The 12560-nt window shown below is 49.2% G+C and overlaps 2 protein-coding genes across 3 annotated transcripts; one reads left to right on the top strand and one right to left on the bottom strand.

Moving 5' to 3' along the window:
- The first annotated feature begins 234 nt into the window (after positions 1–234).
- LOC137606689 (heart- and neural crest derivatives-expressed protein 1-like) lies at positions 235–4642 on the top strand. Its single transcript, XM_068332070.1, has 2 exons — positions 235–1155; positions 2063–4642. Exons 1-2 carry the CDS (start codon positions 676–678, stop codon positions 2156–2158), a joined length of 576 nt encoding a protein of 191 aa, XP_068188171.1. The 5' UTR covers positions 235–675; the 3' UTR covers positions 2159–4642.
- Positions 4643–5771: 1129 nt separating this feature from the next.
- Positions 5772–10689, bottom strand: sap30l (sap30-like). Of its 2 annotated transcripts, XM_068332072.1 has the most exons (5): positions 10500–10689; positions 9347–10314; positions 8155–8277; positions 7983–8081; positions 5772–7298 (listed from the first exon to the last, which is right to left on the bottom strand). In XM_068332072.1, exons 2-5 carry the CDS (start codon positions 9530–9532, stop codon positions 7170–7172), a joined length of 537 nt encoding a protein of 178 aa, XP_068188173.1. In that variant the 5' UTR covers positions 9533–10314; positions 10500–10689; the 3' UTR covers positions 5772–7169. The 2 variants fall into 2 exon arrangements, with proteins under 2 accessions (XP_068188173.1, XP_068188172.1); XM_068332071.1 differs by having other exon boundaries at positions 9347–10689.
- Between the last annotated feature and the right edge of the window lie 1871 nt (positions 10690–12560).

Here is a 12560-nt window from a genome sequence, read left to right as displayed (position 1 = left end):
TCAGGATTCCTCATTATTCCCTCATTTCCTGCCTCAGAGTTGAACGTTATTCCAGATTATAATCCCTATTTTTGTTTGGATGCATTTGAAGTGACAAATAAAATATCTCAACTTATTATTTCCACCCCTTGAACGCAACAATCGCCCCCTCGGCCAATTTCTGACGCGTAATTTCTGCGCGTAAAATCTCTCCAAACCAAACCACCACATGTAAATATTCTTAATGAACCCCCCCAGACGGTCTCTCCTCCCGTCTGCCGGTTCGTCTCCGGGCTCCGCTCCCTCCATCGGGATGGCGCAACCCTCCGGACCCTCCTCCCGCCCCGCCGCCCTCCTCCATTGGCTGCCTCCTTCCCACGCTCACGTCCCAATCATATAAACCTGGGGGCCTCTCACCTTCATCTGGCTCCAATTTCTCCGCGGCTCAGAGCGCAGCGCTCCGGGAACCGGGAACCGAGCCGCCACCGGGAGGATCGCTCCACCCGCTCCCAGGGATTACTCACTTTTTCCGGCCTGATTCTGAAGCCGCTTCCGGCAGGAAGGACGATGTAAAGGCGGGCGGCGCGGCTCGCTGGTGCGTTCAGGGACCCGTCTTAACGCGGAGCAGAGAGGCAGAGCGGCGGACAGAAGCCCACGGAGACCACGGCAGCGACCCCCCCAGCCACCCCTCCCGCCATGAACCTGATCGGGGGCTACCAGCATCACCACCACCTGATGCACGACCCCTTCCCGTTCGTGCAGCGGTGCCACCAGGACGCGCCCTACTTCCAGAGCTGGGTGGTGAACCACGGGGAGGTTCCGCCGGACTTCCCGCTGCAGCCCCCCTACCCGGCCGCGGAGCTGGGCGCGCCGGGGGCGACGCACGACGGCCGCCTGGAGGGGCTCCAGCCGGGGATGGGCAAGCGGAGGACGTCCGGGCCGAAGAAGGAGCGGCGGCGGACGGAGAGCATCAACACGGCCTTCGCCGAGCTGCGGGAGTGTATCCCCAACGTGCCGGCCGACACCAAGCTGTCCAAGATCAAGACGCTGCGCCTGGCCACCAGCTACATCGCCTACCTGATGGAGGTGCTGGCCAAAGACTCCGGGGAGACGGAGGCCTTCAAGGCCGAAATTAAGAAATTTGACAACCGGGACCTGAAGAGGAAACGGGAGCCGGTGAGTCGTGATGAACGGGCCGGTCGATGTGAGGAGGAAAACATCCAGGAGTTTAAAAAAATTACAGATTGATTTAGTCTGGGTCAGGTTATAATCTACAAATAAAATTACACATTTAATTATTATTACATTTTTTATTTTAATTACAATCCCTGACAAAAAAATTCGTACACATTTCCCCGACAGCTGAAAAATTGGAAACACAAATTAAACATGTTTATATTTATTAAACATGTTAGTAGTTCATCGTCAAATTTATTTTATTAATTTTATTTCATATTTTGCTAAATTAATCCCACGCAAACTGGAATCAGACAGAAGAAAAAGTTTGGCTTCAAAACCAGTGGATCTAATTGATTTTAAACCCATAACCTTTGACCCCAGACAATGGAAACCAGTTAATAATAAATTTATTATGACTCTATAGAAGTTCTTAAAAAATCACAACCTGGATCACAACAATAAATACATCTCAACAATGGATGACCTTAAATATATTTATAGAATCATCACAGCTCTAAATAAACTGGACTTTAGTTTCACTATAATTAAATAATTCCGTCTCATTTGATTTCAATGACGAACAAACTGTTTGTCTCTAATGACGGCTCAGTGTTTGGTTTACAGTTAACAAAAAGCCAGACGGTTAATTCAAGTTAAGTTTAGTTTTTCATTTTAATCCTAGTCCAAATGAAAACCCAGCACTTAGTTTTAATCCTGACTCGCGGGTTTAGTTAAACTCAGTCTAACTCGAGCCGCTTCTCCTTTATTCCGTGTCTGTTTCTGTCGTTAGTTGTTGTTGTGTGACGTCACAGCCCTGATGGCGTCACAGCGCCGGATCGATCCGCGTGAACGTGTGAATGAGTGTCGCGGGGGGACGCGGGACTAACGTGGTGTTTCTGCGCAGACCGAGGGCCCCCAGGAGCCTCTGGGGCCCGAGAAGAAGGCGAAGGGCCGGACCGGGTGGCCGCAGCAGGTCTGGGCTCTGGAGCTCAACCAGTGACCCCCCCACAACCCAACCCCAACCCCCCCATTCTGATCAAAACCACTGACTGAACCGAACACACCGCAGCGCGCAGTGACGCGCACCGCGTGGGAGAACCGGACAAACAAACAAACAAACAAACAAACACCGGGGGGAGGGGGGGCTCCGGTGCTTTACAACCGACTTGATATTTGTGTTTTTTGTTTTTTTAACTTTTGATGTTTCCGCTCCGGTCCTGCGGGCCAGATGTGGCCCCCGTGTCGGAAAACATCTGTCTCCCCTAAAATGTTATCTGGCGTCGGGCTGGGGGGCTCGAACATGTGACGGCGCAGAAAATGAATAAATTACACCGAGAGGGTTTGGAGCCAAAGGGGCTTAAAAATCTATTTGACTCAGACTTTAATCAGCTGAACACAATGTGTGTGTGTGTGTGTGTGTGTGTGTGTGTGTGTGTGTGTGTGTGTGTGTGTGTGTGTGTGTGTGTGTGTGTGTGTGTGTGTGTGTGCAGTCTGGAGGAGAAAATATTTATTTAACTCATTAAAAATTCAGAATAATACTTTGGGCACCCCCCCACACCAACCATTGAGTTAAATCGCAAAAACACATTTATTTTAATTTTAATGCGTTAATTCAGAATTTAAATACTTTGATTCCTGAAGGTAAATTGTTGCTCCGCAGCTTCTCACATTAAATCTAAGACGGAAAGAAAATTAATATTCTAAAAATATATAAACTGCATTAGTCAGACATGAAAACACCATGAAGTAATTAAATGAACAAATAAATTAGCGATAAAAAATTACCAATGTTTTGATTTGAATTAATATTTGCGGAATTTCATCACAGCATTTAAAATTTAAAAGGAGCATCAAATTAAATGCTGAATTTTTCCTTAAAACATTTATGAACTTTAAAACTATTTAATGTTGAGCATAATTGAATTCTCTCATCCTAACGGAACTTTCTCAAGACGCGTGTTGTTTGTTTTTTGTGTGAGTGAAATAAACTATTTCTAAAGGAACATTAAATCTGGTTTTGGTCTATCCTAACCGGTTCAAACCGGTTTTACGATTAAAAAAAAAAAACATTTGGAACGTTGAGGCTTTTTATGGGAATAATTGATCCGATATTAACTGAAATAAAGACGCCTGATTGGCTGATTCCGTCTCGAGGCTCGCGGCTCAGGTTAACGGTGAAAACAAAACAAATTCAAAAACAAAATAAATTAAAAAACTAAATAAATTCAAAAACAAAATAAATTAAAAAACAAAATAAATTAAAAAAATTAATTAATTCAAAAACAAAATAAATGGGATGAATTTTCCTCATTCTCCACGGAACTAATTAAACTCTGTTAATGACTGATTTCTCGTATATGACGTCACACACGCGACACACCTTATCGTGTTTTACCTTCAGCCTCTCGTTGCGTTCAGGTTCAATTGAAAATAGAAAAATGTAGAAAAATATCCGACGACATGATTTAAAGTTGGGTCACATTTTTGCTTCAACACAAACTAATTAATTTAACAATAATTTCCTATTGATATGGTTCGATAACCATTATAAGTGTATTATTATTACCTTCCTAACGTGCTCCTGCTCCACTGATAGGAACTTGATTATTGATTAGCATCAGGTCACCCGTTCTGTCCTGAGTTGATCGTGTAGCTCAGACACTCCCAAATCCGAGAGTTTACGGCGCCTTGAACGCAGCATTGGTCCGCTTTACTGTAACGCCGGATTTTTATTTTTAATACGATTTTTATTTTAAATACGTTCTATTTTTGTCCTCTTGCCACTGAACGCACGTCATTGACGTCACTCACCTCCAACATGGCGCCGCTGTGGCTCCAAACCCTGACGTCACCGGGAGACCTCCGCGTCACACCGAACGCCGTGAATGACTGACTTCTTCTAGCTCCGGTAACCGGGAGGGTGCGGCGGGTTTTCCCGTCAGATGGACCGGGAGATGCGACCGGAGGCCGCGGAGTGTCTTCCTGTTGATGCTGCGCAACAGGTGTCCAATCAGAAACAAGATGGCCATCAGCATCCCCGCCGGTCCCAGTTTGACGTGTCGTGAGCTGTTTTCACGTCACGGGGAGGATAAATGTTCACCACACCTGTGAGCTCAGTTAAAAATGTACATTAAAAAATTAAATCAAATCAGACTAATTAATTATTACGAAGATAAAGGATTTTCGGACAGGCAGTCCTCCGGACAGCCTTCTTCCTGATTTCCGCGGCTTCCCGCTCAAATTGACGGATCTTCCCGACACTTTTGTCCCCGCTGAGCTTCCGTACTGTCACCTGCAGCTCCGTTGACTGTATAGAATGAACTGATCTACCTCAGATGACGTCACTGAAACCAGACTGAACGTTGACGCGTTCACACCGACATGTCAAAGACTTAGACCTTTACTCCTGTGCGCAATGTGGATGAAATGTAACCCGGATGTGAAGTTATATTTAGTTCCTTAATAAATGAATTATTTTATGACACCCAGCTGTGGCTGAGTTTGTTTTCTTTATGAAAAAAATATTTAAAAGTGACTAAAAACAATTTAATAGCTTCCAATAGTTACAAATTCTCAACACATATTTTCCATTTATTTGTTCAGTCAAAAATTATTTATTACAAATTTGGATTTCTATCTTAGCAAACAACATTTAATTGATTTTAAGATCCTATCAAGGTTTTTATTTTCTCGGGTCCCGTTCACCACAGGACAGATTTTACACATTTTTATAAATCCCGTTTAAAAACCTTGTTAAAAAATATCAGAATTTGTGATGTATGCTCATTTTATTTTACGACCTGAGAACTTTTAAAAGGCTCTAAAACTCTCAGTGTGTTCCTGTGCTTTTCTGCTAATTTAAAGGTTTGCAAGGTGGGGTCCAGGGACCCTCAGGGGCCTTTGAGGGGGGGGTTCCGGGGAAGCAGTGTAGAACTATTTGGTCCTGGGATAAAACTAATGAAACGTCCAGCGGGACGTCTGACCTGAAGGAGACGTCTAAACACGGACATTCAGACGAGGTTCGGCCCCTGAATCCAGGGTGCCAGATCACATGACTCACGGCGACCCAAAGCTGGACCGTCATCATCTGAGCCTCCTCGCCCGAGAACTCTGATGGATTTTTTTTTTTTTTTTGCAGCTGTAAATTTTTATAATAAATATTTCATTTGGAAATAAAACTGCTGTAAAGCCTGTTTTTCATTTGTGCGTCTCGGGTCGTCAATCAGAATAATTTCTTCTAACTCCCTCCTGTCTCATAAAAACAACATCACAAATTATTACTTCACAATGTATTCGACATTAATCTCTCGTGTGGCTGCTCCTCTTCCTCGGTGGAGTTAAAACCTTTTAAATAAAAATAATTTCTTTGGAATCGTGTTGTCAAAAATTGGATGACAAATTTTGAGGTTTGAGTGAAATTCTATTTTTTCCACTTTGTTGAGGAGCCTCGTCTTCAGAGCGTTGGTGTGTTCTATTGATGTTGCTACAAAACCATCAGAAAAAGGTGAATTTCAGGAGCAGGGGCCCACATCCGACAGGAGGCCCCACAGAGACCCCTGGTGGTGGGTGGATGCTACTGCAGCCAGACGCGCCATAAAGACCAGACTGACGCGGACTGTACAATACATTTATTCTTCCATCAGAGGCAACAAGCAGCCGGATTTAAATACGTTCTAATACAACAAGGGTTAAATGATGTCCGGCCAAAGTGTTAATAAAGTTTAAAGTGTTTTCTACACGACGCTAACAAAACTACAGGCCAAACAGAACAGACACCAGAAGTACGTGAGATGTGTGACGATGTGTGTGTGTGTGTGGGGGTGGGGGGTCATGTTTTAGAATCGGTTTGAATGACTCCACTTTTGGTGCAGAGTGAAATGCATGATGGGATAAATGTCAAACCTTTCAGGAGCTCCGTCAGACGACCGTCACTAAAAACAGGTGAGTTGCTTCCAGGTGTTTCCTGTAGCATCAAGGCGGCTAAGTTAAAACAAAACAATCCAGCAGCTCCAACGTCGCCGTGGCGACGACACAGAGGTCAGTATCGCCCGTCATGCGTCTGAACACGAGTTAGCCTCAAGCGCCGCCGCCTGGAGGCGTGTCAGCAGCCGTCCAATGACATCACGGATCAGATAGGAAGCAAAACAACATGTTTTAGCGCAGCAAGCCGCTAACGACGCTACGACCAGCTGCGGAGCCCAACCGACGCTAATGTCCGTCCAGGTAACCAGGATGTAACCAGGTTGTTCTCCAGGTTGTTTATGACGGATTCAGCCTCAACCAACACGACGCTCTCCGACCCGTAACGACTGAGACAACGCTAAGCGGCGCGAGGTTGTCGTAGCAGTGAGCTAACGCTGTTAGCTCCATCAGCCGTCACCACCTGGAAGGGTTTGGGTTTTAAACCAGCCTCCATCCCTCAGCTGATCGTCGGGCAGATGAGCGTCCTGATTGGTCGCGACGTCTTTAAAAACTAAACCATGAAGAATTACATTAAATCATCGCCGTGGAAACAAAAAGGTGTTAGAATGTAAATCAGACGAACGACTTCAGACGATTTACGGCTGAACTAAACAACATTAGCGGTCTCTGAACGCGTGGCGTGCAGCTGGAACTGATTGCGTGTGTTGTAGACGTGACTCCCGTGTTGGATGCGTGTCAGCGGAGGCGGCGCCGATCCATCAAACGATAACACTTCCTGTTTGGCATAGACTTCAGAAACAAAGGGAACGAGCGTAACGTGTTTGTTTTCAACTCTTAAGGCAGCTACGTCTGTACACGGCCAGTTTCTGTACATATCCACAGTTCAGTGTCGTCATGGCGACGGCGACCCCGCCGAGCGAGTCCTGGTCCTCGACGGAGGGGAGGACATGGGAAACGCCGCCGTCGATTCTCCTCCTGCGAGTCCTCTGGAGGTGGGGGGGGTGGGTAGTAGTGGGACGAAGGCAGAGCAGTGGGAGGAGCTGGGTCTGGCGGTTGTTGCCGATGGCGATGTGTGGGCGTGGCTGACGTTAGTCCAGCGGTTTGCCGCCGTCGCCCTTCTGGTCCAGGCGGCTCTTGCTACTCTTCACCATGTAGATGAAGTAGGTGAGCGTCTCCTTCTCGTTCACCGGGATGTTCCTGAAGTGACGGCTCACCGTCTGTGGGGGGGGGACAGGAGTTATTGATCAGCTGATCAACGTCTAACGATCAGGTTTTACATTTAGGACCAGACGTGACTCTCACTCACGCCGGACTCCTTCTGGAGTCACTGCTAAAGTCAGCTTTCAAGTGAAAATGTCTCGTTATGCCCCTCCCCCGCCCCCGTTAGGCCCCTCCCCCTGCGGTGCGCGCGGCGCCGCCGCTCGTTTAGCGTGATTAATGTGGTGTGGGCCCGACCCACTCAGCACCGACCGCTCGTTGGTCTAATTAACCCAATCCACAGACGCGTCCTGGACGCGGGGGGGCGGGGGGTCAGCCGCCGTACGACACACGGAATGAATGAAGGCAAGTTGAACGTTTCCCCAGGCTGCCACGGCCCCCCCATTAACGAGCCCCCACGTCATCAATAAGGAGCAGTCAACAGCCCTCAACCAGCTGCAGCTGTCCCAGCATTCAGAGGGGCGCCCCCGCCCACCGTCATCCGTCAAGCTCAACGCCCCCCGCTGGCGGCGCTGGGTCTCAGCTGGGGGAGAAACGGAACCGACGCGGGCCGGACAGACAAACAGGAAGTTCAGAATCTTTGGGTTCGGTCTAGGGTACCGTCCAGAGTCGTCACCACAGACCAGAGACCACATGACCACCAGGACCTGGGTCAGACCCGGTTCCGGCCCTGTTCTGCTCACCTCAGCCAGCTGGGCCTTGTTGAGTCCGGGTCGGGTCTGCAGCTTGTAGTGTCTCTTGTAGCGTCTCAGCGTGTTCACCTGCAGCTGGAACAGGTCCACCTGAGGACAGAGGGGGGTCAGGACTCACACCAGGCTCTAAGAGTTCTGGTTCTGACTGGGGAGCTCCACCCACCTCAGGAACCTCCACGTCGTGATCCGGAGACTCCCCCCCGTCGTCGCTGGTCTTCCTCTTCCTCTTGTTGCGGACGCTCTGGATGAAGTTCTTGTGGAAGTCACAGATGTAGAGGTGTCGAACCTACAACCACCAGCGGAGGCATTAGAGGACAATCCAACATTTAACCCCCCCAAAGCAGAGTGGACCCCCGGGCTCCTCTCTGTGCTTCCTGCTGGATTAAGTCCTGTCAGCAGTCACACCGAAAACAAAACCAACGATTCCCTCCTGTGGCAGTCTTTGTGGTGACATCATTAAAAACACCAAAGCACTCTGGGAAAGCAGCGTGTGATAAACACAAACAACAACAAGACGATCCAACTGGAACACGACACAAATCATGTGACGCCATCAGTTTAGAACAAACTGACAGGAAAACAGTCACCAACAAACAAACCAACATTTACTATCTTTAGCTTCCACATCACGTGATGTAAACTGATCTGATTGGCTCCCTGACCCCCCCCCAGGTCAATATGGAGTCACGTGGTTCTGATAGAAAACTTCCTACCTTGTGATAAACACAACAACATCCACCAATCAGAAGCAGGGACAGAAAAACCTGACTTTAGCATGTTAGCAGGGCGCTAGCACATGGCAACAAGTTAGCATGCTGCGAGCAGAGAGTGACCAGTCTCAGCTCACCCCCACGGATGTGACGTAACGTTGAGCATGTGATGTATGAGCTGAAAGACTGCATCTAACGTCAATAAACCCGTCACAACATCACATTGATGGTCACGTGGTCAAAGTTATTAACCTTAAAATACTCTAGAATGGGAACTCTTTGATCTAAACGGTTTCTGATCCAAATATTTTTTATAATTTTTTTTGTTATTATTATTTTTTATTATTATATTTGTTTTTTCTGTTTTAGAGGTTCACCCAACGCGTCACCGGGACGCGCCGTCACGTGTTTCTAACGTCACCTGTTGTGGAACGACACCGTTAGCTTCCTGCTAACGCAGCTACAGCTAACCTGACTTTTAAATCAGGCGGAAGCAGTTAGCTGCTAACGTTAGCCGGTAAAGATGGAACCAGAAGCGGGGCTCCGTGCTGACACACACACACACACACACACACACACACACACACACACACACACACACACACACACACACACACACACACACACACACACACACACACTCACGCTCTTGTCGATGTCCAGCTTGAGTTTCTTCTGGGAGATGCTCTTCTGGATCCTCTTGCTGAAGGAGGCGTTTCCGGCGGAGCGGCCGCAGCGGTCCCCGTCCTCGATCAGGCAGCAGCTCTGCCCGTAGAACGGCGGGGCGGGCGGCCCGTCGTGGCTGTCCTCCTCCGTGCTGAAGCCGTTCATCCCGGGTGGGGGGTCGCTCCGGAACCGAGAAACGCACGAGCGAAGAGCCCGCGAGCTCCTTCCGGCGCTCACGCGCTGCGCTTTGTCAGAGGCGAGCCGCTGATGCTAGCAGCTAGCTGGGGTTAGCGGCTAGCTGGGGTTAGCGGCTAGTTTGGGTTAGCGGCTAGCAGGGGTTAGCGGCTAGTAGCGGAGCTAACAGTCGGACTTTGACGAGTTTTCCTGAGGAGAGCTCCGCTCCGGTTGAACCATGTTCCGGAGGGTTCGAACCGGGTTCCCGTCGCGGACCGAACCGGACCGGCCCACCGCTACTGGCTCTTGCTAGCTGGAAGCGCTGCGGCGGAAGGAAGCTGGCTGAGAGCCGCCAAAGACCGAATTCCGACGGTGAGCTGTGGCTGCTCGCTCCCCCCGGACAAACCGCTACTTCGCGGGAAGTTCACTGACACCCGCTTCGAAGAATATCGAGCGAAAAGGTGCCACCCGGTACCGGCAGATGACACGACGGTCACCGAATCACGGATTTAACGGCTCGAGTTTCAGCAGTCGCGGGACTCTGGAACAGCTTGTACAATGGACATGCTTTGGCTGGAGAGCGGAAGTTCCAAACCCGGCCGCCGATTGGCTGGTTTTACGTGAAGGCGGGATTAGAAAGCAGACCTCGCTATCCTATTGGCTGGACGAAACATCAATCTTCCGGTGGCACTTCCTGTTTCTCTCGGCGTCATGTTTTGTACGATGAACAAGAGTTAAAGGTGGAATCGTCGCCGTTAACGAGACAACAGAAACTAAATGGAGGAGAATTAAAAAACATTTAGTAATGCATTTACTTAAAATGAGTTGTAACAGATCGAACACACGTTCAATGTGTCTAAATGAACAATGATGAACTATTAAGTCGACATTATGCAGAGAGATCGTCTCTCCAGGTCAGACCGGAGACACAGAGACCTTATTAATGCGTTATAGTTACCTGTTCAGGTAAAGACACGAACAACCACCGTAAGGAACTGGTGAACAATCACCTGTCAAAACAACGTCAGTGTGAACAGGTCGGCTGACGTCGCCATGATGCGATTCTAGTTTCCACCACTAGGAGGCGACAAAGGTCAACAAGTAACAGACGGTCACGGAAGCGCAGCGGTTTATTATCGTCATCATGTAAACGGAGTGGAAGACGTTGTTACAGCTGTTCGGTTTCACCATGACGCTCCTCAATACAAGGAAATAAGGTTTTTTGTGGATTCAATCATGTTCAGGTACCTGCAGCAGAGGAAGACAACTCAAAAAAAAAGTCATAACATCAGATTAAAATATGACTAATAGAAGTATATTTAAATATTATATATAAAATATATATTATCTTTATATTGTTTCTATTAGATTATAGAATAATTACACATTATACACAGTATAGAAATATTATAAACATTGTTTTATAGCTCAAATATGGCGTACAAACCCTTCGCCATATACAAGCTACATGCTAACGCCTGTGGCGGTTAGGGCTAAAACTGGACCTACAGGATCCTACTGGGACCTTCTGAGTCTCCTGGTGTTGACCTCTGACCTCCAGGCTCAGCCTCCTGCAGACGTCTGAAGGCCCGTGAGCGTCACATGTTCCACTGACGATACTCCGTGTCATCGCTGGTCTGACGCGTGTTTGCCCTCCCGCCCCATCATCCCGGCTAACGTCTGGTGAGGACGAGGACGGCGCTCCGATGGGGGGGGCCAGGGGGGTAGATGGACAGGAAGGACACCATTAAACGATATTAACGGCGTAAAGACAATTGGATTAGCTCCGTAGCCGCTAATGGAGCTGCTCCGATAACGACTCCTTAATGGCCGCCGTCTGACAGGAAGCTAATCGCCGGCGTCTCCTCGCCGCGCGGCGCGGCGATGGAGGTGAATGCTGATTGGGCGGGGGCTGATGGACTTTGAAAGTGTTTGATGATGGAGCGCCGACACATTAGCGGTCCCTCACTTCTCCATTTACAGATTTATGCCCCCTGGGGGACGCGTCAGAGGGGCAGTAACGCCGAAACCACCCCCCCTCAATGTGTCCAGAGTTGTCCCAGCACCACTCCGCCCGCCGCTGCCGTGACAACCAGAGCGTTAAACAACGCCCCCCCGGGACGCCATGTTTCAGAGTGATGTCATTTCAGCCAAAGATAAATCACTGGAGGCTGGAGGCCCGTCGTCACGGGAACCGAGGAGGAGATTGATGTCCAGCAGACGAGAGGGCTGTGGTGATTCGTCACGGAGACGGAAGTCCCGGAGTGGGAGGGGCCAGAGAGGTGGGGGGGGTCACCACGAGGTCATCTGGAGGGCTGGGATGGAGGAGAGGCTCTGACCGGGATTATTACTGTTATTCAGCTTCCTCCTCCTCCTCTTCCTCCTCCTCTTCCTCCTCCTCCTCTTCCTCCTCCTCTTCCTCCTCCTCCTCCTCTTCCTCCTCCTCTTCCTCCTCTTCCTCCTCCTCCTGAAGGAGTTCTGGACCCAAACAGTTCAAACCGTGTTCTCAGCTGTCTTCACTTTGAGTTTCCATCGCCGTGACAACCGCCGTCGCCTTGACGACAGCCATCGCCGTCACTCCCAGAAAAGCACTGTTGGGGCAGTGATACCAGCGCTGATGGAGCGGCGAGCGTCGATAGTCATCAGGAAGCGCCCGAACCGGCCGTACGGTAAACACGGCGGTGGCGGCGGCGCGGGTCCAGGACCTTTAATCAAACCCAGATGATTAATCCGTGATCGATGTGTGTGTGATGTTTTCTCGCTGACTTATCCCCTCCTGACCTTTGGTGACATTTCCAAAGGGCGGCGGCGCCGGCAGACGGAGAAAACATGCAAATTGATCACGTTAGGCGGTGGCGGCGGTGGCGTGATTCTAATCATCAGCTCTGCAGACTCATAACGATCCGACGGGAAAGATGACGGAGTGCTCGGGTCGGGACAACACCAGGGAGAATAATGTGTGAACATGGAGGTCAAAGGTCAGCATGAACAGCCCTGAGTGATTGCAGACTGGAGGCTC

The sequence above is a fragment of the Antennarius striatus genome, chromosome 13 (assembly GCF_040054535.1).
Source record: "Antennarius striatus isolate MH-2024 chromosome 13, ASM4005453v1, whole genome shotgun sequence".
NCBI classification, from domain to species: Eukaryota; Metazoa; Chordata; class Actinopteri; order Lophiiformes; family Antennariidae; genus Antennarius; species Antennarius striatus.
The sequence above is the reverse complement of the archived record's forward strand: the minus strand, read 5'-3'. Positions and strand labels throughout refer to the sequence as shown.

What these genes read in the sequence shown, in the direction of transcription:
- LOC137606689 (XM_068332070.1), top strand. Translation starts at nt 676, where the DNA reads ATGAACCTGATCGGGGGCTACCAGCATCACCACCACCTGATGCACGAC. An exon ending in TGAAGAGGAAACGGGAGCCG is followed by an intron (nt 1,156 to 2,062) that starts GTGAGTCGTGAT and finishes GTTTCTGCGCAG; the next exon opens with ACCGAGGGCCCCCAGGAGCC.
- sap30l (XM_068332071.1), bottom strand. Translation starts at nt 9,532, where the DNA reads ATGAACGGCTTCAGCACGGAGGAGGACAGCCACGACGGGCCGCCCGCC. An exon ending in AGCTGGACATCGACAAGAGC is followed by an intron (nt 8,278 to 9,346) that starts GTGAGTGTGTGT and finishes TGGTGGTTGTAG; the next exon opens with GTTCGACACCTCTACATCTG. An exon ending in ACAAGGCCCAGCTGGCTGAG is followed by an intron (nt 7,299 to 7,982) that starts GTGAGCAGAACA and finishes CCCCCCCCACAG; the next exon opens with ACGGTGAGCCGTCACTTCAG.